Source organism: Carcharhinus amblyrhynchos, chromosome 7 (assembly GCF_965287045.1).
Source record: "Carcharhinus amblyrhynchos chromosome 7, sCarAmb.v2.hapA, whole genome shotgun sequence".
NCBI lineage: Eukaryota > Metazoa > Chordata > Chondrichthyes > Carcharhiniformes > Carcharhinidae > Carcharhinus > Carcharhinus amblyrhynchos.
The window spans coordinates 125,552,590-125,580,129 of record NC_137330.1 but is presented as its reverse complement, the minus strand read 5'-3'; the positions used below and the strand labels follow the sequence as shown (position 1 = coordinate 125,580,129).

Genomic DNA, 27,540 nt, shown 5'->3' with positions numbered 1-27,540 from the left:
TGGGCTATCATGAAGAACCGTGTTGTCTCAATAATGGTTCGCTTAGCTGTAAGCAAGTATATTTTGCTCCTGGAAGGAAGTGTAATGGTGAATATAGGCCACCACATATGCTAAATAACATGATCCTGCCCAATCCTATGGAAGCCACTGGTAGGCATTGTTTCCACAGACAAAGAGGTATCATTATATGCAGTCATGCTGCTCACATAAGCAGAGGAGGGATCGACCGGGACATTGGCAGTGGGGCAATAGACTGTAAGTTGTTGCTCCAAAGCCCAGGCACCATTGGTGACATTAACCTGCTGAGTACAAAGGCTATGGCCAACAGGTAAGGTTCCATTTCTTCCAAGCAGATAAACCCCCTTTGTTGGTTTTTCACAGCGAAGTGGGGAGGAGAGTCTGATCTATTATAGCTAGGCTGGTAATGGTTCTTAAAGGCTGATAGAAGGCAGAGGGTGCACTCTAACCCCAATAAAGTAACTCGGCTACGTCAAGGGCATCCTGAAACCCATTGGACAAAGAACCCCCAGCTTTTGTCGCAACACTACGGACTTCCTGCAGAAACTCAGCACACATGGAGCAGTTGAACCAGGGACACTCCTCGTCACAATGGATGTCTCGGCGCTCTACATCAACATCCCCCACAACGATGGCATTATTGCGATTGCCTCAGTACTCAATGCAGACAACTGCCAGTTTCCAGATGCAATTTTACAACTCATCCGCTTCATCCTGGACCACAATGTCTTCACCTTCAACAACCAGTTTTTCATCCAGACACACAGAACAGCCATGGGGACCAAATTTGCACCTCAATATGCCAACATCTTCAGGCACAGGTTCGAACAAGACTTCTTCACCGCACAGAATCTTCAGCCAATGCTATACACTAGATACATCGATGACATTTTCTTCCTTTGGCCTCATGGTGAACAATCACTGAAACAATACTAATATTGATTGGAATAGCTATAGCTCTAGCTCAGTAGAGGGGTCAGTTTTTGCACAAAGCGTGCAGGAAGGTTTTTTGACTCAGTATGTAGATAGACCAACTAGAGGTGAAGCTATATTGGATTTGGTGCTGGGAAATGAGCCAGACCAGGTGTTGGACTTGGAAGTTGGTGTGCATTTTGGTGATAGTGACCACAATTCGGTTACGTTCACCTTAGTGATGGAAAGGGATAGGCATGAACTTCGGGACAGTAGTTTTAGCCGGGGGAAGGGTAATTATGAGGCTATTAGGAGAGAATTAGGAAGAATAGGTTGGACTAGGAGACTACAGGGGCTGGGAATGTCCGAAAAGTGGAGTTTTTTCAAGGAGCAGCTACTGCGAGTCCTTGAATATGTATGTCCCTGTCAGGCAAGGAGGGAATGGTCGAGCAAGGGAACCGTGGTGCACTAAAAAAGTTGATTCGCTAGTTAAAAGGAAAAAGGAGGCTTACGTCAGGATGAGACTTGAGGGCTCAGGTAGTGCACTGGAAAGCTTTAGATTGGCTAGGAGGGAGTTAAAGAGTGAGTTAAGAAGAGCTAAAAGAGGACACGAGAAGACTTTGGCTGATAGGATTAAGGAGAATCCTAAGGCGTTCTATAGATATGTTAAGAACAGGAGATTGGTTAGGGCAAGATTAGGGCCAGTTAGAGACAGCAGTGGGAAGTTATGTGTGGAACCGGAAGAGATTGGAGAGGCATTGAACTAATATTTCTCTTCGGTATTCACGCAGAGAGACATAAATGTAGCTGTGGAGAACACTGGGTTACAGGGTTGTAAACTGGATAGTATTGCAGTTGATAAGGAGGATGTGCTAGATATTCTTGAGGGTTTGAAAATAGATAAGTCCCCTGGGCCGGACGGGATTTACCCTACGATTCCTTGGGAGGAAAGAGAGGCGATTGCAGAGCCTCTGGCTCTGATCTTCAGGTCGTCGTTGGTCACAGGTACAGTGCCAGAAGATTGGAGGATAGCGAATGTTGTCCCATTGTTTAAGAAGGGGAACAGAGACTTCCCCGGGAATTATAGACCGGTGAGTCTTACTTCTGTTGTGGGCAAAGTTTTAGAAAAAATTATTAGGGATAGGATTTATAGTTATTTAGAGAGTAATGAATTGATTGGAGATAGTCAGCACGGTTTTGTGAAGGGTAGGTCTGCCTTACTAACCTTATTGAGTTTTTTGAGAAAGTGACCAAAGAGGTGGATGGGGGTAAGGCAGTTGACGTGGTATATATGGACTTTAGTAAGGCGTTTGATAAGGTTCACCATGGAAGGCTTCTGCAGAAATTGCAGATGTATGGGATTGAGGGTGATTTAGTTAATTGGATCAGGAATTGGCTAGCAGATAGGAGACAGAGGGTGGTGGTTGATGGTAAATATTCGTCATGGAGTTCGGTTACGAGTGGTGTGCCTCAGGGATCTGTTTTGGGGCCACTGCTGTTTGTAATTTTTATAAATGATCTGGATGAGGGTATAGTTGGGTGGATCAGTAAATTTGCTGATGACACCAAAGTCGGAGGAGTGGTAGATAGTGAAGAGGGGTGTCATAGTTTACAGAGAGACTTGGACAAGTTGCAGAGCTGGGCTGAGAGGTGGCGGATGGAGTTTAATGCGGAAAAGTGTGAGGTAATTCACTTTGGCAGGAATAACATGTGTAGAGTACAGGGCTAACGGTAGGACTCTGAATAGTGTTGATGAACAGAGGAATCTAGGTGTATGTGTACATAGATCCCTGAAAGTTGGGAATCAAGTAGATAAGGTTGTTAGGAAGGCATACGGTGTCTTGGCGTTTATTGGTAGGGGGATTGAATTTAGGAGCCGCAACGTCATGTTGCAACTGTACAAAACTCTGGTGTGTCCACACTTGGAGTATTGTGTGCAGTTCTGGTCCCCACATTATAGGAAGGATGTGGAGGCATTGGAGAGGGTGCAGAGGAGGTTTACCAGGATGTTGCCTGGTATGGAGGGAAGGTCCTATGAGGAGAGACTGAGGGATTTGAGGTTGTTTTCGTTAGAAAGAAGGCGGCTAAGAGGGGACCTTATTGAAACATACAAGATGATTAGAGGTTTAGATAGGGTGGACAGTGATAGCCTTTTTCCTCGGATGGAGAAAGCTAGCATGAGGGGGCATAGCTTTAAATTAAGGGGTGGTAATTATAGGGCGGATGTCAGAGGTAGGTTCTTTACCCAGAGGGTGGTGAGGGATTAGAATGCCCTGCCTGCTGCAGTTGGAGATGCGCCTAGTTTGGGGGCGTTTAAGAGATCCGTGGATAGGTTTATGGATGGAAAGGGATTGGTTTAGGTTAGAGGGTCATTGCTTTTTTAATTGGTCGGTGCAACATCGTGGGCCGAAGGGCCTGTTCTGCGCTGTAATGTTCTATGTTCTATGTTCTACAACTATATGATGATATCAACAAGTTCCATCCCACCATCAGACTCACCATGGACTATTCCCCAGAATCAGTTGCATTCTTGGACACATGCATCTCCATCAAGGATGGTCACCTCAGCACCTCACTGTGCCGCAAGCCCACAGACAACCTCACAACGTTCCACTTCTCCAGCTTCCACCCTAAACATGTTAAAGAAGCCAACCCCTATGGACAAGTCCTCCGTATACACAGGATTTGCTCAGATGAGGAGGATCGTGACAGACACCTCCAGACGCTGAAAGATGCCCTCTTAAGAACAGGATATGGCGCTCGACTCATAGATCGACAGTTCCGATGCGCCACAGCAAAAAACCGCAGCGATCTCCTCAGAAGACAAACACGGGACATGGTGGACAGAGTACCCTTCGTCGTCCAGTACTTCCCCTGGGCAGAGAAGCTACACCAGGTTTTAGTCCAACCTATTTATTTGATAATATACTCACAAGCTTTCGAGGGACACCCTCTTCTTCACCTGACGAAGAGGGTGTCCCTCGAAAGCTTGTGAGTATATTATCAAATAAATAGGTTGGACTAAAACCTGGTGTTGTCAGACTTTTTACTGTGTTTACGCCAGTCCAACGCCGGCATACCCACATCAGAGAAGCTACGACACCTTCTCCGGAATTTCAACATATCATTGATGAAGACGAACATCTCACCAGAGCCATCCCCCAAACCCCCACTTCTTGCTTTCAGACAACCACACAACCTCAAATAGGCCATTGTTCGCAGCAAACTACCCAGCCTTCAGGAGAACAGTGACCACAATACCACACAACCCTGCCACAGCAACCTCTGCAAGACATGCCGGATCATCGACATGGATGACATCATCACACGTGAGAATCCCATCCACCAGGTACACGGTAAATATTCTTGCAACTCGGCCAACGTTGTCTACCTGATACGTTGCAATAAAGGATGCCCCAAAGCATGGTACATTGGGGAGCCCATGCAGACGCTACGACAACGGATGAATGAACATCGCTCGACAATCACCAGGCAAGACTGTTCCCTTCCTGTTGGCAAACACTTCAGTGGTCATGGGCATTCAGCCTCTGACCTTCGGGTAAGCATTCTCCAAGGCGGCCTTCATTACACATGACAGCGCAGAGTCGCTGAGCAGAGACTGATAGCCAAGTTCCACACACATGAGGACAGTCTCAACAGGGATCTTGGGTTCATGTCACACTATCTGTAACCACCGTGACTTGCCTAGGTTTGCAAAACATCACTTACTGTACTGTCTGGAGAAATACACATCTCTTTAACCTGTGATCAGTGCTCCTTCCACTCACATTGTCAGCCACTTTAGGACGTGAACAGCAGGTTAGGCGTAAAGATTTGCATTCTAATCAGTAATCTGTAAACTGTCTGCGCTTTATATGCTCTGTCTGAGGCCAGAACTCTCCATTCACCTGACGAAGGGACAAACCCGAAAGCTTGTGAGTTTACTATCAAATAAATCGGTTGGACATAAACCTGGCGTTGTCAGACTTCTTACTGTGTTTACCCCAGTCCAATGCCAGCATATCCACATCATCCTAACCCCAAAACAGCATCACTGTCACTGACATTGAAGGTACTTTGCATAGTGGCGCCCGATGGGGTTTTAAATATCACTTTCCTTGTCCCGTCCTGTGTTCCATTGTGATATAAGAACATAAGAACATAAGAACGTAAGAAATAGGAGCAGGAGTAGGCCATCTAGCCCTTCGAGCCTGCCCCACCATTCAATAAGATCATGGCTGATCTGTCGTGGCTCAGTTCCACATTCCCACCCTCTCCCCATAACCCTTAATCCCCTCACTTATCAAAAACCCATCAACTCGTGTCTTAAAAATATTTAGCAAGGCAGCCTCCACCACCTCAACAGGCAGAGAATTCCAGAGATTCACCACCCTTTGAGTGAAGAAGTTCCTCCTCAACTCCGTTCTAAACCGCCCCCCCTTTATCTTGAGGCTGTGCCCCCTAGTCCTACTGTCCTTTCTGAGCGGGAAGAGTTTCTCCACCTCTATCCTATCCAACCCATTCATCATCTTATATGTCTCAATGAGATCTCCCCTCATTCTTCTAAACTCTAACGAGAACAAGCCTAGTTTATTCAGCCTGTCCTCATAGCTCAACCCCTTCAACTCCGGTATCAGCCTAGTAAACCTCCTCTGCACTCCCTCCAAGGCTAAAATATCCTTGCGTAAGTATGGCGCCCAAAACTGCACACAGTACTCCAGGTGCGGCCTCACCAATGCCCTATACAGCCGCAGCAAGACCTCCCTACTTTTATATTCAATCCCCCTCGCTATGAAGGCCAGCATCCCATTAGCCTTCCTGACCACCTGCTGCACCTGCAGGCTGGGTTTTTGCGACTCATGCACAAGGACATTCTATCATTTTTGGACTTGACAAAGGGATAGGGAATAAAGGACTTCCCCCCTCACCTCCGTGCATGGGAATGTGTGAGCAGACCCAACACTCACTCAAATTTGACTATAATGCATACAAGTGAGACATATGAATGGAAGTGTTTACGTGATGGGGTCCGATTTTGAAGGGTTGGTATAATGATCGCTTCAATTGGCCAAATCTCGTGTTGATGTACTCATCCCACTGAGCCCTCTGCTGTTGCCGGGCATAGGTCCATTCTGGTCCCTCAGCTGAACAACGGAAATTCCAGCCACACTAAATTATGTTGAATTGGAGACCCCAATCACTTTGCCCCTCCAATAGAGTTGGCAACATGCTATGGTTAAGGAATCCCGAGCAGCAGTTCCTATGGGTTATCTTCCAGGGGCCTATTCCATGTGTTGGAAGGTTACAACAGACAGAGTCATCGTTACATAGACGCTTGCAATGTTCTGTCCCCAAGTCTACACAATTCCACCTATACTTTCCCTCCATCACTGGCAGGACAAGGGTCGTGAGAAGCAGCAAAAGAATCATCCTATCACTTAATTATAACCCGCGCAACCATTATACAATGGTTCAAAGGCTATATCGCGCATGCGCAACTTCTCGCGAACCCAGTCGCCCGTGTGCAATTTCCTGCGAACCGGATCGGCTTGCTTGGAGGTCAACCGTCTCACCTATCTGTGAACTGAGCATTTTACATAATTTTTTTTGCAACTGGCACCGGAATGTTCTTTCAATTGAGTCCAATGTTTCCAGACACCGCTGCCTTGCATATCTATGCAGGCACAAGTATCGCCACTAATTATGACCTAATTGGGGGCGAACCCAGGCTTTCCAGGTAACGTCTTCACCATAACCTTGTTGCCCGCCGAGGGTACCTCAGCGGTCTGTTCTAGTTCATTTTGCTCATCCTTCGCTACTTGGTGTGCCCAATGCAACAGGACATAGACAGGCTGGTAGATTGGGCAGATAGATGGCAAATGGAATTTAATCCGGAGAAATGCGAGGTGATGCACTTTGGCCGGAATAATGTGGAGGGGAGTTATACGATAAAAGGTAGAACTATCCGGAGTATAGATACGCAGAGAGACCTGGGGGTGCAAGTGCACAAGTCCCTGAAGGTGTCGGTGCAGGTGCAGAATGTGACGAGGAAAGCGTATGGTATGTTAGCCTTCATAGGAAGGGGTATAGAATATAAGAGTAGGAGTCTGATGTTGCAGTTGTATAGAACGTTGGTTAGGCCTCACTTGGAGTACTGCGTCCAGTTCTGGTCGCCGTACTACCGGAAGGATGTAGAGATCCTGGAGAGAGTGCAGAGGAGATTTACCAGGATGCTGCCTGGTATGGAAGGGCTGTCTTACAAGGAAAGATTGAACGAACTTGGGCTGTTTTTCCTTGAGAGACGTCGGCTGAGGGGGGATCTAATAGAGGTTTATAAGATTATGAAGGGGATAGATAGAGTAAATGGTGGTAAGCTTTTTCCGCTATTAGAAATGGATAGAACGAGGGGTCACGGTGAGGGGGGCTAGGTATAAGACAAATATTAGAGGGCAGTTTTTCACGCAAAGGGTAGCGGGGGTGTGGAATGCACTGCCGAGTAAGGTGGTGGAAGCAGGCACGCTAGGGTTGTTTAAGAGTCACTTAGACAGCCACATGAGCGGTCTACATATAGGGGGAAATAGCAGGCCTTACTAAACATTGTAGGCTTGGGATTCCATTTTTGCCTCAGGGATGTTACAGTCTTTGCCTGTTTAATAATGAATTTTTTGTCTCCACAGGCATTTAAGTCCACCTTGTTGACCAGCAAGGGGCATGCATGCGGCAGGTTGTAGTGGGCTGCTCTTGGATGTTGCTTCGGGAGTTGCCTATTGCTTCATGTCGTTAGTGTGCTTAAACTGGACCATCTCGAGGGCAACATGACGGCTCAGAGACTATCTCTGTTGCTGTGCGGACACATGGATTTGGGCCTGTGTCTGTGGGAGTTTGCACGTTCTCCCCGTGGTTGCGTGGGTTTCCTCCGGGTGCTCCGGTTTCCTCCCACATCCCAAAGATGCGCTTTTAGGCTGATTGATTGGGTAACAAATTGTCCCTATATTGGACCTCCCTGATCCTCGCACATTAGGCGTAGACTAAAATCATGAATAGGTCACTGAAACAATGGGACGGCGGCGCGGGCTCGTTGGGCCGAAGGGCCTGTTTCCCGTGCTGCGTTGTTCTTTGTTCTTTGTTCTTTGTTCTTACTGTTTTTCACATATCCTTCAGTTGGGAGCTTAATTCTAAAATATATTGTCTAATCCTAACACGTAATGGGCCTACATCTGCCCCACCGGTAATAATGGACTCAGGCAATTGCATGGCCCTTCTGGTCATTAGCTCATATGGTGTCAGCCCGGTGGTTTGATTCGTAGTGGCTCTAATTTCATTAATATGGCGGGCAACACCTCGGTCCATCTTTTTCCTGAATTTTTTGCATGGCCTTTGCCAGCGAGGTCTTGAGTGTTCTATTCATAGGCTACACCATTCCCAAACTTTGAGGGTAGTAAGGTATGTGAAATTTCTGTTTTTTCCCCAGCAGTTGACAAATGGTTTTTACTCCCCTCCCCATGAAGTGTGTGCCTTGATCAGAGTCTATTTGTAACTTGGGATAACTTCCTCAGCTAATATTCTCACGACTATAGTAGCTAAACAATTTTTAGTCAGAATGCCTCTACCCATCTGGTGAATTGGTCAATTATCACCAAGCAGTAGGTTCTCCCCGTGTGACTGAGGAAGTGGTCCTGTAAAGTCAATTTGTAGATGCTTCCAGGCACCCTTAGGGTGAGGCTGGTGCCCGATCCTGATTTTTACAGGCCCCCCTGGGTTATGCTGGGCACAAGTTACACACCGATGACAATATTGTGCAATGTCCCATCCTATTCCGTTCCACCACCATACCTCTCTTACACTAATCGTCATAGCATTCCTTCCCAAATGAGCCAGTCCATTATCTAGAATCCATCATCAAAGAACAAATAGCAGGACACCTAGAAAAGAACGGTTTAATCAAGCAGACGCAGCACCGATTCGTGAAGGGGAAGTCGTGTTTAACAAATTTACTGGATTTTTATGAAGATGTGACTTTTATGAAGAGGGAACCGGTGGATGTGGTGTTTTTAGATTTCCAGAAGGCGTTTGATAAGGTGCCTCTCAAAAGGTTGCTGCAGAAGGTTAGCGTGCGTGGAGTTGGGGGTAAAGTCTTAGCATGGATTGAGGATTGGTTATCTAACAGGAAGCAGAGGGTTGGAATCAATGGATGCTTTTCTGGTTCACGGTTGGTGACTAGTGGAGTGCCACAGGGATCGGTGCTGGGGCCTCAACTGTTTACCATACACATAGACAATCTGGAGGAGGGGGCTGAGTGTAGGGTAACAAAATTTGCTGATGACACAAAGATGAGTGGAAAAGCAAATTGCGCGGAGGACAAGGAAAGTCTGCAGAGAGATTTGGATAGACTGAGTGAATGGGCAAGGATCTGGCAGATGGAGTATAACATTAGCAAATGTGAAGTTATCCACTTTGGTAGAAATAATAGGAGGAGGGAATATTATTTAAAGGGTGAAAAGCTGCAGCATGTTACTGTGCAGAAGGACCTGGGGGTCCTTGTGTACGAATTGCAAAAACCCAGGCTGCAGGTGCAGCAGGTGATCAAGAAGGTGAATGGAATGTTAGCCTTTATAGCGAGGGGGATAGAATATAAAAGCAGGGAGGTCTTGCTGCAACTGTACAGGGCACTGGTGAGGCTGCAACTGGAGTACTGTGTGCAGTTTTGGTCCCCTTATTTGCATAAGGATACACTGGCCTTGGAGGGAGTACAGAGAAGGTTCACCAGGCTGATACTGGAGATGAGGGGGTTAGCTTATGAGGAGAGATTAAATAGACTGGGCCTGTACTCGTTGGAGTTTAGAAGGCTGAGGGGGGAATCTTATAGAGACTTACAAGGTAATGAAGGGGCTAGATGGGGTCGAGGTAGAGAGATTCTTTCCACTTAGAAAGGAAAACAGAACTAGAGGGCACAGCCTCAAAATAAGGGGGGGGGGTGAGGGGAGAGGTGGGGGGGCAGTGGGGGGTGGGGTGTGGCAGTTTAGAACGAAGTTGAGGAGGAACTTCTTCACTCTGGAACTCTCTGCCCATTGAAGTGGTGGAGGCTACCTCGCTGAATGTATTTAAGTCGCAGGTAGATAGATTTCTGATAGACAAGGGAATTAAGGGTTATGGGGAGAAAGCGGGAAAGTGGAACTGAACCACTTCAGATCAGCCATGATCTTATTGAATGGCGGCGCAGGCTCGAAGGGCTAGATGGCCTACTCCTGCTCCTATTTCTTATGTTCTTATGTTCTTATTACGTAACCACATCAAGGTGTGCTGATACATTCTGGATCTAAACCTCTCATCATTTAGTCTCCATACACCCTTTTCGTCAGGCATAGCTCCTTGAGCTTTCCACCTTGCGCGTTCTTCTTCAGGTGTGTTAGCATGTAACTGTGAGATGTCTATCGGGGGTTCAACTTCAATCGAGGCAGCCGACACGGTTTGCACTTCTCCTGTTTCTAAAGCTGATTGTGCTGCTTTGTTGGCTGCCTGGTTTCCCTTAAAAATATACCATTCAGGGCTTTGCTTATCTGGTGTGCCTTTACTTTCAATATCACGGCTTCTAATGGGAGCTAACTGGCATCCAATTGATTATCTGTCCATACTTGATTGGAGTGCCCCCCATTTGTAATAAATCCCCTTCTTCCCCCAAACGGTCATATAGTCATGCATAATTCCAAATGCATATCTACTGTCAGTGTAAATGTTGATCCTTCTCCCCACAGCCTCAGTAAAAGCCTGGGTCGAGGTGTGCTGACATACCTCCCTCTATCCTTTCAGCTCAGACCACGTGTAAGTCCGCATTTACCATCGCCCATCCCATTCGTGGTGACTCGTCTACATACTTCCGTGACCCAAGCACAAACAGGATCTCCTCGGGTGCCTCTAAGGGCACATCCTTCATTCTATTGTCCTCTATCTCCTCATCTATGTTGCCACATGTGTGTGGTTTCCCTTCACCTAATATTTCTTCGATGGGTTCTCTCTCATGTCTTGTATGATGGTGATGGACTTAGAGGGGGGAAGAAGTACTGCCTCATACTTCGCCCTTCGCATATTTGAGACAGACCATAATTTTCCTGTGTTTAACATTTCCACCAAGATACGTTTGGTGTGCAAGACTATATTCCCCATCATTACAATGGGCTTGCTGACTTTTACTGCCCATGCTGCACAATCCAGTGCGGCTAAACATATGGGTAACCTGATTACTACGGTGCCCTCCGCCGTGGAATAACCCACCGGCCGCTGTTTGTCCCCATGCATTTGGGTTACTACTGCCGAATAGAATCCTCCTTCATTGTTACAATAGATATGAAAATCTTTACTAGCGTTTGGTATCCCAATCCTGGGGCCAACATTAATCCTACCTTTAGTTACCATATGCCTCTTCCTGTTTTGACCCCCACTCCACAGCTTCCAAAGTGGATTTCCCCCTTTTAACAGCGTTTGGATTGGCTCAAATTATTTGGCATATTCTGGTATGAAGTTGCGGCTGTAATTAAACAATCCCAAAACCTTCCTCACTCCTCGGACAGTTACTGGCCTTGGCATTTGCATCGCCATTTTCCTGTCTACGGGCAATTCCTTGGTCCCTTTGGATATTAAATGTCCCAAATATAATTCCTGTAGTTTTCCTATTTGCGCGTTTTTTGGGTTTGACTTTTGTCCTCGATCTTCGAAGTGCTTCAAGACCGTGTATAGTGCTGTCTGATGTTTTGTTTTAGTTTCAGAGGCTATCAAAATGTCATCTATGTACTGTAAAATTGTGCTCCCCTCCAGGAGCTCCACTTGAACCAGTATCTTACTCATTACCCATGAAATATGGCCGAGCTGTTATGGAATCCCTGAGGGAGCCTAGTTCATGTATACTGCTTATCACCTATTGAGAAAGCAAATTTACCCTGTGAATTAAAATCTAAAGGGATGGACCAAAACCTATTGGCCAGGGTCCTGTGCCCCTTTGACCCATCTAATACTGTAAAAATCTCATGGGATGGTGACAATCCATTTAGGATGGTGGAGGTGCTGGCCACATGGAATGTAGTTTAGGAGTTATTTTATTTAAAGCTGTATAATCAATGGTTAATTGGTAACTCCAATCCGGTTTGGACACCGGATAAGTCGGGGAGTTAGTGGTACTAGTGGTCTCCCACAGGATCCCTTTTTCCACCAATCCCTTCACAATTTCCTCAACCATCTTCTTGGCTTAATTGGATATTGTCGGTGAGGTTTATGCTCCGAACCTTCCAATATTTTGGGGTCAATTTTAATTAGCCTGGTATCTAGTTTAGTTGTTGCCCAGACCCCTGGAACTGAGGTACAAATGGCTCCAAATCCATTACCTTCTAACTGCCAGTCGCATCCTATTGCAGATGCGACATGGACGATTCCTAAGTGGTTTACATATGTTCCTACCCTGTCTTTTCTCCCATTGGAGCAGGGCCAAATCAATTCGCCCTTCCGATTCTCTATTAAGACTTCATATTCCTTCATCAGGTCATTTCCCATAATAGTTCCTTCATTATTTTTACATACATAAAATCGCATAGGTATATACAAGTTATTAATTACTACTAGGTTGTTTCACTTAAGTAGGCAGGGGTCTTCTGTCCGTTAATTCCTCTTACATAGATCATTTTATTAGTGGTGGGTAAGGTAGTTCAGTGATAGATATGGAGACTCCCTTATCCATCAGCATTTCACATCGTTGGCCCCCTACTAGTGCAGACAAGTAGATTCTCCCTTCCTTCTTATCCAAACTTGCGGGGCTGTCCCTTGTCAGGTTACCCCTTCTGTGTTGGCGGAGGAAGCCTTACTAGGTCATCTGTGTTTTCTCCAACAAGTGGCCTGTGTGGCCATCCTTATTGCAAAATTGGCATGTAAGTATTTTCCTCTTACCACTCCCCACCCCCCCTCCCTCTTCAGGCCCTACAGCCCTGGGTGAAATGTCCTGGCTTCCCACAATTATGACAAGTCCCCTGAGGCTTGATCCCATTAGTTAAGGCCACGTGCTCCTGCTTTATTCTTGGGTATTGTTTATCGTCTGGTCCGTCCTTAATTCCAGAAGCCCATTTCACTAATTCATCATAGTTCTGAGTACTAAGAACTCCCATTTTAAGGATTTTTTGGTGAGCTGGTGACAGCCCATCTTTAAATGTTTGTAAAAAGGCTCTATCTGTTCGGGCAGCTCTCTTAGAAGTCTCCACATAAGGACTTACTGAATTCCACATGGGAATTGCTGAAGAAATTTAAGCTTAAGTTTACACAATTATCCTGCAACTGGAGACATGCAATATTCTGATTACAATTGGAGACTTCGGAATATTCTGACTCTTTTGGCAGAATAGTTAGCAAAAAAAATAGAAAAATTAAAACCATTTCTAACTCCCAGGTAAATATGGTAGTGACCAATACACAAACCCCTAGTGGAAGCATCAATTACAACTCCTCTGCTCCCAACTGATATATTGAGAACCCAACCACCCACAACATTTGATTACCTCCAACACTCCCATTACTCCCACATCCTTGACTATCTTCCTGATTCCTTACACCAATAGTCACCACTGCACCACTTCCCCAACTTCCCTGCTGACCACCTGATTATCCCATCCCAACCTGGAATTCTTCCATTTTCAAACTAGCTGGGCACTTAGAGTCATAGAGGTTTACAGCATGGGAACAGGCCCTTTGGCCCAACTTGTCCATGCCAACCTTCTTTTTAAACCCAATTGGAGGTATCCCAATACCTCCAATTATTCTAATTACTGACTACCCCAATTTCCCCCAACTACCTCAACAGAACTTCCACTTCAGCCCCCTCAACTACCCTCCCAGCACACCAAGCAACCTCCACCACCCTCAACAATATCTCCAATCCTGCAACAAAACCTCATTCACCTGACTATCCTACCAAAACTGCAAATATACTCCGGGCTCCCAACTACGCCCAACTAACTCCCAAATTATCCCATCATCCCCAACTATCCTCTCAATTCTCCAATACCTCCATGCCTGACAATGCCCCCCCCCCATTCCTTTGATAACCACCTACTGCACACCTGCAGATCCTTCAAACAACCCCCTAACTACCTTCCCAACCCACAATTTCTAATATGTCACCATTCCGTCAAAATCCTAACCAAGCACCTGTCTATCTCCAAACCCCAAGCCACCTCCCTAGCCCCTCCCTGGCTGCTCACAATTATCCCCTAATATCCTTCCCAGCAACACTCACAACTCCCCACTCTGTGACCTCTCCCAGCAACCACCCAATTACCCCACAAACACCCGCTGACTGTCCAGCTGATGACCCTCAAATATGCCCTCATTTCTCTCCTACTTCCATAAGGGTGATAGTGAACAATTTCAAGTTGGTAAAATGGGCTGATAAGTGGCAAATGAAATTTAATGCATAGATGATGGGCACAGCCTCAAGATAAAGGGGAGGCGGTTTAGAACGGAGTTGAGGAGGAACTTCTTCACTCAAAGGGTGGTGAATCTCTGGAATTCTCTGCCCATTGAAGTGGTGGAGGCTGCCTCACTAAATAATTTTAAGAAGCGGGTTGATGGGTTCTTGATAAGAGAGGGGATTAAGGGTTATGGGGAGAGGGCGGGAAAGTGGAACTGAGCCACAACAGATCAGCCATGATCTTATTGAATGGCGGGGCAGGCTCGAAGGGCTAGATGGCCTACTCCTGCTCCTATTTCTTATGTTCTTATGTTCTTATGATTACATGTATCAGTCATTGAAGGTTGCAGAACAGCTTCATAAAGTATCTGATATTCAGAGCTTTATGAATAATGGCAAAGCATACAAAAGTAAGAACATAATGTTAAATCTGTATAAAACATTGGCTTGGGCTCAATTGGAATATAGGGTGGAAATTTACGATTGCTTTATACCCACTTTGCAGCAGGAAAATGTTGCAAAATTGGGCATAAAGTGGCTCATGTGAAAGGCGCCAGTTTTCATGAATTCTGTCACGAACTTACGATATCCAGAATATAAGAACATAAGAAATAGGAGCAGGAGTAGGCCATCTAGCCCTTTGAGCCTGCCCCGCCATTCAATAAGATCATGGCTGATCTGAAGTGGCTCAGTTCCACTTTCCCGCTTTCTCCCCATAACCCTTAATCCCCTTGCCTACCAAAAACCTCTCTGCCCGTTACTTAAATATATTTAGCGAGGTAGCCTCCACCACTTCAACGGGCAGAGAATTCCAGAGATTCACCACCCTTTGAGTGAAGAAGTTCCTCCTCAACTCCGTTCTAAACTGCACCCCCCCTTATCTTGAGGCTGTGCCCTCTAGTCCTGCTGTCCTTTCTCAGTGGGAAGAATCTCTCTACCTCGACCCTATCCATCCCCTTCATTATCTTATACATCTCTATAAGATCCCCCCTCATCCTTCTAAACTCCAACAAGTACAGACCCAGTCTATTTAGTCTCTCTTCATAGTCCAACCCCCTCATAGAACATAGAATATTACAGCGCAGAACAGGCCCTTCGGCCCACGATGTTGCGCCGACCAATTAAAAAGCAATGACCCTCTAACCTAAACCAATCCCTTTCCATCCATAAACCTATCCACAGATCTCTTAAACGCCCCCAAACTAGGCGCATTTACAACTGCAGCAGGCAGGACATTCCAATCCCTCACCACCCTCTGGGTAAAGAACCTACCTCTGACATCCGTCCTATAACTACCACCCCTTAATTTAAAGCTATGCCCCCTCGTGCTAGCTTTCTCCATCTGAGGAAAAAGGCTATCACTGCCCACCCTATCTAAACCTCTAATCATCTTATATGTTTCAATAAGGCCCCCTCTTAGCTGCCTTCTTTCTAACAAAAACAACCTCAAATCCCTCAGTTTCTCCTCATAGGACCTCCCCTCCATACAAGGCAACATCCTGGTAAACCTCCTCTGCACCCTCTCCAATGCCTCCACATCCTTCCTATAATGTGGGGACCAGAACTGCACACAATACTCCAAGTGCGGACACACCAGAGTTTTGTACAGTTGCAACATGACGCTGCGGCTCCTAAATTCAATCCCCCCTACCAATAAACGCCAAGACACCGTATGCCTTCCTAACTACCTTATCTACTTGATTCCCAACTTTCAGGGATCTATGTACACATACACCTAGATCCCTCTGTTCATCAACACTATTCAGAGTCCTACCGTTAGCCCTATACTCTACACATCTGTTATTCCTGCCAAAGTGAATTACCTCACACTTTTCCGCATTAAACTCCATCCGCCACCTCTCAGCCCAGCTCTGTAACTTGTCCAAGTCTCTCTGTAAACTATGACACCCCTCCTCACTATCTACCACACCTCCGACTTTGGTGTCATCAGCAAATTTACTGATCCACCCAACTATACCCTCATCCAGATCATTTATAAAAATTACAAACAGCAGTGGCCCCAAAACAGATCCCTGAGGCACACCACTTGTAACCGAACTCCATGACGAATACTTACCATCAACCACCACCCTCTGTCTCCTATCTGCTAGCCAATTCCTGATCCAATTAACTAAATCACCCTCAATCCCATACATCTGCATTTTCTGCAGAAGCCTTCCATGGTGAACCTTATCAAACGCCTTACTAAAGTCCATATATACCACGTCAACTGCCTTACCCCCATCCACCTCTTTGGTCACTTTCTCAAAAAGCTCAATAAGGTTAGTAAGGCACGACCTACCCGCTACAAAACCATGCTGACTATCTCCAATCAATTCATTACTCTCTAAATAACTATAAATCCTATCCCTAATAATTTTTTCTAAAACCTTGCCCACAACAGAAGTAAGACTCACCGGTCTATAATTCCCGGGTAAGTCTCTGTTCCCCTTCTTAAACAATGGGACAACATTTGCTATCCTCCAATCTTCTGGCACTATACCTGTGACCAACGACGACCTGAAGATCAGAGCCAGAGGCTCTGCAATCGCCTCTCTTGCCTCCCAAAGAATCCTAGGGTAAATCCCGTCCGGCCCAGGGGACTTATCTATTTTCAAACCCTCAAGAATATCTAGCACATCCTCCTTATCAACTGCAATACTATCCAGTTTACAACCCTGTAACCCAGTGTTCTCCACAGCTACATTTATGTCTCTCTGCGTGAATACCGAAGAGAAATATTGGTTCAATGCCTCTCCAATCTCTTCCGGTTCCACACATAACTTCCCACTGCTGTCTCTAACTGGCCCTAATCTTACCCTAACCAATCTTCTGTTCTTAGCATATCTATAGAACGCCTTAGGATTCTCCTTAATCCTATCATCTTTGGGGTGTGGGAGGAAACCTATAAAGTAGACCTATAAAGAGTATAGAAACGCAGTGGGACCTGGGGGTGCAAGTGCACAAGTCTTTGAAGGTGGCAGTACAAGTGGAGAAGGTTGTAAAGAAAGCTTATGGTATGTTAGCCTTTATAGGAAGGGGTATAGGGAGTCTAATGTTGCAGTTGTATAGAACGTTGTTTAGGCCGCATTTGGAGTACTGCGTCCAGTTCCGGTCACCTTACAACCGGAAAGACGTGAAGACCCTGGAGAGAGTGCAGAGGAGGTTTAACAGGATGCTACCTGGTATAGAAGGACTGGGTTATGAGGAAAGATTGAGCAAATTGGGGCTGTTTTCCCTTGAAAGACGGCGACTGAGGGGAGATCTAATAGAGGTATATAAGATTATGAAGGGTATAGATAGAGGAAACAGTGGTAAGCTTTTTCCTATGTTGGAAATGCACATTACGAGGGGCCACAGGCTTAGGGTGAGGGGCGCGAGGTATAATTTGGATGTTAGAGGGAGGTTTTTCACACAGAGGGTGGTGGGGGCATGGAATGCTCTGCCAAGCAAGGTGGTGGAGGCAGGCACGCTGGAGTTGTTTAAGAGTTACTTAGACAAGCACATGAGCGGGTTGGAGATGGAGGGATATAGGTGATTGTTTTAGATAAGGTTCAGGAGCCTTGGGATGTCCCTGGTAATGTATAAGGATGTGGATGATAATGATGTTTTTCTCTTTTAATTCACAGGTGATGGGTTCTTGATAAGAGAGGGGATTAAGGGTTATGGGGAGAGGGCGGGAAAGTGGAACTGAGCCACGACAGATCAGCCATGATCTTATTGAATGGCGGGGCAGGCTCGAAGGGCTAGATGGCCTACTCCTGCTCCTATTTCTTATGTTCTTATGCTTTGGTCTGCCTTGTTGTCCAACGAGGGGCATGCACGTGATGGGTCGTATGAGGGCTGCTCTTAGTTGTTTCAAGATCAGTCTAGTACTTCATGTCATTAGTGTACGCTTAAACTGGACCAGGTGCTGAGCAACATGACAGCTCAGTGACTATAACTGTTTGCTGTGCAGACACATGGATTTGGGCCAGTGTCTGTGGGAGTTTGCATATTCTCCCCGTGCTTACATAGGCTTTCTCCTGGTGCTCCGGTTTCCTCCCACACCCCAAAGATGTGCTGTTAGGCTGATTGGTGTAATAAATTGTCCCTAAATTAGTCTTCCCTCAATGTGGAATGCCGTAAGCATAGACAAGGGTCATGGGTGGAGGGGGGACTCGTAAGGTTAAAATGGCAGCACGGGCTCGTTGGGCCGAAGGGCCTGTTTCCCGGGCTGTTTTGTTCTTTGTTCTTTGTTCAATGCACTAAATGAGGCCTAAACAAGGTTTTTTCTAGCTGCAACATTATTTTCCAACTCCAGTACTCAATGCCCCAGCTGATGAAGGCAAATATGCCATATGCCTTCTTAATCATCTTGGTCACCTATGTTGCCGTTTTAGAAATCTGTGGAGCTGCACACCCAGATCTCTCTGTCCGTTAATGTTCCTAAGAGTTCTGCCTTTTTTGTATTCATTCGCGGGACATGGGTGTGTCACTGGCTGTCGTATAATTCATACCTATAATTCGTATCTAAATTTGGTCCTCCAAAATGCATCACTTCAGATTTCATAAAATCCCTAGAATCATAGCACTAACATATAGCACTTGGGATGAATGAGATCAAAGGTTATGGGGATTAGGCTATTGAGTTCATAATCAGCCATGATCATAATGAATGGTGGAGCAGGCTCAAAGGGCCAGATGGCCTCCTCCTGCTCCTATGTTTCTATAGAATCCCTACAGTGCATTTGACACATCGAGTCTCCACCAACCAGAATCCCACACAGGCCTATTCCTCACACATTTACCCTGCTAACCCCCTGACACTAGGGTCAATTTATTATGGCCAATCAACCTAACCCACATGTCTTTGGACTGTGGGAGGAAACCAGGGCAGCCAGAGAAAACCAACACAGCCACAGGAAGAATGTGCAAATTATACACTGATGGTGACCAGATGCTGTGTGGCAACAGTGCTAACCACTGTGCCACCACATTGCCCTGGATTAAACTCCATCTGTCATGTCAGTGCCCAAGACTATAAGCGATTTATATCCTCCAGTGCCACCACAACTTTCCTCAAAGAAGGTGGATCAAAACTGTACTTATACAATTGTACTTCTCTACTTTTGTACTCTAGACCCTTTGTAATAAGTGCCAAGATTCCATTTGCCTTCCTTATAGCATTCTGCAACTGCATACCACTTTCAGAGATTCATGCTCAAGGAGAACCAGATCTCTCTGCACAGTTGCCTTTTGAATCTGTTTCTCATTTAAACAATAATTTGCCCTTTTGTTGTTTTGGCCACAATGGATAACCTCAGATTTATCCACATCTGCCAGATTTTGGCCCATTCTCCTAGCCTGTCAATATCTATTTGTAAACTTTTTATCTCATCACAGATTTCTGGATTACTAATATCATGCAATATAGGAATAATGCTCTAAAGTGACATGGTATAGATGAGAAGCCATGATCCAACTGAATAATGGGTCAGGCATGATAGACCTTCTCTTGATCCTACATTCATATGTTCCTTCCTTTGGTTGTCTCTCTCACTGCTGCCAGAGTATCCAACCACGTTACTGCTCTTCCACCGGTCTCCCTCTCTCTTATCCGTTATTGACACAGGTGTCTCCAGCCAGATCTGTGCTCTTATTGTATTCCCTCTCTCTTATCTGGTGCTACTGGTGTTTCCAGCCAGGTCTGTGCTTTTCCCCATACTCTGTCTCCTATTCACACTCCTTATCTCCTATTCTTTGCTGTCATTAGTGTCTCCAGCCAGGTGAGGATGGCCTTGACACCAGGGCTTGAAACCCACCGTTCCAGATGGTGGAATTTGAATTCAATGAAAAAATATCTGGAATTAGGAGTAACCTGATGACCATGAAACTATTGTTTATTGTTGGAAATGCCCATCTGGTTCACTTACATCCTTTAGAGAAGAAAATCTGCCGTCCTTACTGGTCAGGCCTACATGTGACTCCAAAGCCAGAGTAATGTGGTTGAACCTTAACTGCCTCAGAACAAGAGCAACTAGGACATAAATGCTGGCCAGCCAGTGATGTTATATCCCACTGAATTAATAATAAAAAAACACTGCTCTTTTCGTATTCTCTCTCATGCATCCTTTGCTACAGCTGCTTAATCCAGTCATGCTCTTCCCTTGTGCTCTCTCATTTTTATCTTCACAGCAGCTAGTGTCTCCAACCCTGTCAGTCCTCTTCATTGAGGTGAAGTGAGAGTGACAACCCTTGACATCAAGGCCACATTCAACCTAGTGTGGCATCAAGGAGCCTGAGCAAAACTGGAATCAATGGGTATCAGGGGGCAAATTCTCTACTGGTTGGAGTCATACCTGGTTGTGGAGGGTCAGTTATTTCAGCTCTAGGACATCTCTACAGGAATCCCTTAGGGTGGTGTCCTAGGCCCAACCATCTTCAGTTGCTTCATCAGTGACCTTACATCCGTCATGAGGTCAGATGTTTGCAACTCCTCAGAAACTGAAGCAACCCATGTTCAAATACAACAAGATCTGCACAATATGTAGGTTGGAGTTGACAAGTGGCAAGTAACATTAGTGCCACACAAATGCCAGGCAATGGCCATCACCAATAAGAGACACTCTAACCACCGCCCTTTGACATTCAATGGTATTATCATGACTCAATCCCCCACTGTCAACATCCTTGGAGTTACCATTGACCAGAAACTCAACTAGACTCAACACATCAGTACATTGGCTACAACAGCAAATCAGAGGTTAGGAATACTGCAGCAACTAACTCACTTTCTGACTCCCGAAAGCACGTCCACTATCTATAAGGCACAAGTCAGATGTGTGATGGAATACTCCCCACTTGCCTAGATGGGTGCAGCTCCAACAACACTCAAGAAGTATGACACCATCCAGGACAAAGTAGCCATGTGATTAGCACCACATTCTTTTGCTGTAACACTGAAGATTAGTGGGATGCATTCCCATCAATACATGAGTACACCGCCACCTGCAAGTTCCCCCCCAAGCCACTTACCATTCTGACTTGGAATATATCGCCATTCCTTCATAGTTGCTAGACCAAAATAATGGAATTCCCTTCCTTACAGCATTGTGGGTCAACCCACAGAACATGGACTGCAGTGATTCAAGAACGTGGCTCACCACCATTTTCTCGAGGGTAACTAGGGATGGACGATAAATGCTGGCCAGCCAGTGATGCCCAATGTCCCATAAATGAATAAAAATAATGTTATATAATGGCACTTCTGGCATTGCCAAGACAATTTAGAGTTGGTTTGGAACAAAAGGTATTTGTTGATAAAGAGGAACTAGTTTCTCTTTATCAACAAATACCTTTTGTTCCTAACCAAGTCTGAACTGTCTTGACAGGGGTTTGCAGCTCGAGACTGCTTTGGAACACCAGCCCCTAGCTGATCCTGTCCTTACATGCTTATTAAATGGCTTCCAGATGTATTCTGCCAGAGAAAGGATTCCACCCTCTGGAGTGATCACACAATATTGGTTCTCATTGATCACTCAAGCCAGGTGACCTTCTTCTGCTGTGCTGTCTTAAAAAGACAAACATTACAATCACTACATCATTAATTCTCATTTTTTAAAAATATTTCCTGCTGCTGGTGTCTGCACCCAGATCCACGATCTTCCTTACATCCTCTCTCTTATCCATCACTGTTTTTTGTGTTTTCAGTCAGATCCTTGCTCTTCCTTTGCTATTTCTCTACTTTCCTTCTGGTGTTTCTGCCCAGATGTCAGGTCTTGCCTCTACTTGAGACAAGTATCAGAGAGAAACTGCAATAGCGAACAAGGTTGAAGATCAAAGGTGCGGACAATAGGTTAAGAAACAAATTGGGGAAACGAAAAGGGAATATGCAAAGCAACTGGCAGCAAGTAGTAAAAAGGATTGGTAAAATCTTCTATAGGGTTATAGAAGGAAGGTAGTAGTGTCATGGTATTATCACTGACTTAGGTAATCCAGAGACTCAATGTACTCCTTTGGGGACCCAGGTTTGAATCCCACCATGACAAATGGTGAAATTTGAAATCCAATAAAAACCTGGAATTAAAGTTAAATGATGACCAATTTCTGATTGGTTTGCCAGTGCTTTTTAGAGAAGGAAATCTGGTTTGTGACTCCAGATCCACAGGAGTTAATTCTGAAAGGGTTTAAGAGCAATTAGGATTGGAAAGTAAATGCTAGTCCGTCTGGGCAAGAGAAGGTACTTCAGGCACTCAATTGAAAAAGATATCTGTACTTAAAAGTTGATAAGGCACTCAAACATGTTAAAAGCACAGTTGATATTAAATGCTAGGGTACTCCTAAACCCAAAACTGAAATTTGGAAATGTCTATTCTGAACTATTATTTTACAATTTGGTATAATGTCAGGAAAGATGCAAAGCCAGCATAGTTAAGGACCCCATGCACCCTGGACATTCTCTCCTCCAACTTCTTCCATTTGGAAAAAGATATAAAAGTCTGAGGACATGTGCCAATATACTCAAGAACAGTTTCTTCCCTGCTGCCATCAGACTTCTGAATGGCCCTACCTTACATCAAGTTGATCTTTCTCTACACCCAGCTATGACTGTAACACTACATTCTGCACTCTCTCCTTTACTTCTCTATGTACGGTATGCTTTGTCTGTCTAGCATGCAAGTAACAATATTTTTCACTGTATACTAATGTACTGTATACTATCACATGGGACAATAATAAATCAAGTCAAATCAAGTCCTTTGTGATGGATTTAAATAAAATAAATGTTTATTACATAATAAAACACAAATGAAAAAATAAAATTACACTTAATGGCTGTCCACAGTGTCTTTGAATTTACCCAATTCTAAACTCCTCGATTTTCCTAACCTCAAAGCTACATCTCCCAAAGCAACATCTCATAGGTTTTAGAACTTTCATCAAAATCCAGTAATAGTTAATACACCAGGCGCCTATAGCTTTTGGGATTGCTTCCAATTTAGAATAGAGACAGCTGGCTTCTCAAAACAAGCAATTAGTTCCATCAATGCAGCCAATCTAACTTTCTTCCAATTTCCATTTTTAAAATAGAATGTTTTTCCACAAGAGTACATTCCTAATTATTGGATTTGTTATTTTTCCCCAAAAGCATATTACTAATGATTGGATTTCTTATTTTTCCCATTTGATCACAATGTCCTAAAGCATTAGATGCACCCAAAGATACTGCAAGAGGTGAGAGATGCAATAATTTTTCAGTCTTCCTCAAACTCAACAGAAGAACTGTTTTGAACAAGGGTTATGATGTGGAGATGCCGGCGTTGGACTTGGGTAAACACAGTAAGAAATCTGTTGGACTTAAACCTGGTGTTGTCAGACTTCTTATTGAACAAGGGTTCACAGTGTAAAGGTAACAACAGACCTGTCAGTTCAACTTTGAGAGAGAAAATTCTAGAAACGATAGTCAATAGTCACATGGACAAATGCAGGTTTAAAGGGGAAATCATGTTTAACTAATTTGGTGAAGTTTTTCGAAGAAGTAACAGAGCGCATTGATGAGGGCAATGCTGTTAACATGGTATACGTGGACTTCCAACGTTGGTATAAGTTGACATGGTACAGCTCAATAAACTTCTGAGCAAAGTTTTGTTTCCTGAGTAAAAGGGACAGTTACAATATAGAAGTGTCTTGGTGCTCCCATGTCCAACACCCCACTCCTATCCTGACCTCTGACACCCAACACCATAATTTTCCCACTGTAAGAGTCATAAAATCTGATTAAAAGCAGGCATCTTTTAAGGTGAAAGTATAACTCAAGTCCTTCCTTTCAGTGCAATTGTGGAGGACAGGTAAATGTACTTTAAATTCTTGCAACTTGTGAGCCATTGCTTTCTAATGATACGCTCCCTGTCTTGCAAGAATTACAATTCCCCACGAACGCAATGGTTTAATTTAGTGTCACCATTCTTACCTTATGTACGAACGTTAACTCTCCCGCATAGTGCTGGATAATACGTTCTACTATAACTTCAATTTCTGACTCAAGGGTTGGTATATTCAAATTCTGAAATCTAGGGCAACAAATTTAACACATAAAAACTGCAATCTGATGCTTATTATCATAAGTCTCAAACAAAATTCCTTCACAATGAATGGGTTACTTTAGATTTCATGAAGGATAAAAATCTAGAATTAAGGGTTTTTTTTCAAATTGAGGAATGATAATGATGAACAACAATTTGCATTATAATCTACAATTGCAATCAATAGCAAAGCAGAAATGTGTGACACTAACTATATCTAAAATTATGCCCTCTTTAGTAACCTACAGCAAAAATTAAATTTATGTTTATTTATTTGTCACAAGTAGGCTTACATTAACACTGCAATGAAGTTTTTGTGAAAATCCCCTAGTCACCACACTCCGCTGCCTGTTTGGGCACATTGAGGGAGAATTTAGCACGGCCAATACACCTAACCAGCACATCATTCAGACGGTGGGAGGAAACTGGAGCACTGGAGGAAACCCATGCAGATATAGGGAGACGATGCAAACTCCACACAGACAAGTGACCCAAGCTGGGAATCAAACCGGGTCCCTGATGCTGTGAGGCAGCAGTGCTAACCACTGTGCAATGATGCCACCCTGTTTTCTCCATAACAGCAAGTTACAGTCGTGAGATATCTATGGAGATATCTCTTAGCCAGGAACAATACCAAGGAACCAAAATAGAAAATGCTGGAAAATAGTTCATAAGTTCATAAGATACAGGGCCAGAATTATGTCATTTGGCCCATTGAGTCCATGGAACCATTCAACAATGTCTGATCTGCTCCTCATCCCCATTTCCCTGCTTTCTCCCATAACTTTTTAACCCATTTCATTAAAAATCTGTCTCACTCCTCCTCACATTTACTTATTGTCCCAGCATCCACCGTACTTTGGGGTAGCAAATTCCAAAGATTCACAACCCTTTGAGAAAAGTAATTTCTCCTCAACTCTGTTTTAAATTTGCTACCCCTTATCCTAAGACTATGCCCTCTCATCCCAGAATGCTCCACCAGCGGAAGTATACAATGCAAGTCTACTTTATCTATACCCTTTATCATCTTAAATACCTCAATTTGATCTCCCCTCATTCTTTTAAAATCCAGAGAGTTTAGTCCTAAACTGTTCAGTCTTTCTTCTCATGACAATTCCCTCCATCTCTGGAATCCATTTCGTGAACCTCCTCTGAACTGCCTCTAAGGCCCCTATATCTTTTCTCAAATACTGTGCACAATACTCCAGGTGCAGCCTTACCAATGCCTTGTATAGTTGCAACAATACTTCCTTATATTTATATCCTATTCCTATAGCTATAAATGCCAATATTCCATTTGCTTTCTTTATTATCTGCTGTACCTGCATGCTAGTTTTCTGTGACTCATGAATGAGGACACCCAGATCCCTCTGCCCCAGAGCACTCCAAAGTCTCTCCCCATTTAGATATAAGTCACCTTCCCATTTTTGCGACCAAAATGCATGACCTCACACTTACCCACATCAAATTCCATCTGTCACATTTTGGCCCACTCTCCTAATCTATCTATATCCGTTTGTAAAGTTCTTATTTCCTCATTGCAACTTATGACATCTGCAAAATTGGCTATAGAGCCTACTATCCCTGTATCCACGTCATTAATATAGATTGTAAAGCTGGGGCCTAAGGGTCAAATCCTGTGGCACCCCACTAGTTACTTTTTGCTATCCAGAACAAAAATCATCCCGACTCTCTGTTTTCTGTCTAGCAGCCAGTCACATATCCAAGCCAATAAATTACAACCAATCCCATATGTTCTAACCTTGTGCATTAACCTTTTGTGCAGGACCTTATCAAACGACTTTGGAAGTCCAGTCTAGCTCGTTAGAGGGGTCAGTTTTTGTTCAAAGTGTGCAGGAAGGTTTTTTGACTCAGTATGTAGATAGGCCGACTAGAGGTGAGGCTATATTGGATTTGGTGCTGGGTAATGAGCCAGACCAGGTGCTAGACTTGGAAGTTGGTGTGCATTTTGGGGATAGTGACCACAATTCGATTACGTTCACCTTAGTGATGGAAAGGGATAGGCATGAACCTCGGGTCAGTAGTTTCAGCTGGGGGAAGGGTAATTATGAGGCTATTAGGAGAGAATTAGGAAGCATTGGTTGGACTAGGAGATTACAGGGACTGGGAACGTCCGAGATGTGGAGATTTTTCAAGGAGCAGCTACTGCGGTTCTGTGATAGGTATATCCCTGTCAGGCAAGGAGGATTTGGTAGGCCCAGGGAACCGTGGTGCACTAAAAAAGTTGATTCGTTGGTTAGGAAGAAAAAGGAGGCTTATGTTCGGATGAGGCTTGAGGGCTCAGGTAGTGCATTAGAAAGTTTTAGATTGGCTAGGAGGGAGTTGAAGAGGGAGTTAAGAAGGGCTAAAAGAGGACATGAGATGACTTTGGCTGATAGGATTAAGGAGAACCCTAAGGCGTTTTACAGGTATGTCAAGAACAGAAGGTTGGTTAGGGCAAGATTAGGGCCAGTTACAGACAGTAGAGGGAAGTTGTGTGTGGAACCAGAGGAGATTGGAGAGGCGTTGAACCAATATTTCTCTTCGGTGTTCACGCAAGGGGACATGAATGTAGCTGAGGAGGACACTGGGGTGCAGGGGTGTAAAATAGATAGTATTGTAGTTGATACGGGGGATGTGCTGGATATTCTAGAGGGTTTGAAAATAGATAAGTCCCCTGGTCCGGATGGGATTTACCCTAGGATTCTCTGGGAGGCAAGAGAGGTGATTGCGGAGCCTCTGGCTCTGATCTTCAGGTCGTCGTTGGTCTCTGGTATAGTACCGGAAGATTGGAGGACAGCAAATGTTGTCCCATTGTTTAAGAAGGGGAGCAGAGACTTCCCTGGGAATTATAGACCGGTGAGTCTTACTTCTGTGGTGGGTAAGGTTTTGGAAAGGATTATTAGAGACAGGATTTATAGTTATTTGGAGAGTAATGAATTGATTAGAGACAGTCAGCATGGTTTTGTAGCGGGTAGGTCGTGCCTTACTAACCTTATGGAGTTCTTTGAGAAAGTGACCAAAGAGGTGGATAGGGGTAAGGCAGTTGACGTGGTGTATATGGATTTTAGTAAGGCGTTTGATAAGGTTCACCATGGTAGGCTT

At 44.6% G+C, this 27,540-nt stretch overlaps 1 protein-coding gene across 1 annotated transcript in view; it reads right to left on the bottom strand.

Annotated features, from left to right (window-relative positions):
* LOC145345623 (dynein axonemal heavy chain 8-like) overlaps positions 1 to 27,540 on the bottom strand; it is a 1,557,438-nt gene that overhangs the window by 1,263,863 nt on the left and 266,035 nt on the right. The window contains exon 18 of the mRNA XM_080193457.1: positions 24,324 to 24,423. Within this exon, the coding sequence (XP_080049583.1) occupies positions 24,324 to 24,423 (100 nt within the window). The remainder of the gene's footprint in view (positions 1 to 24,323; positions 24,424 to 27,540) is intronic.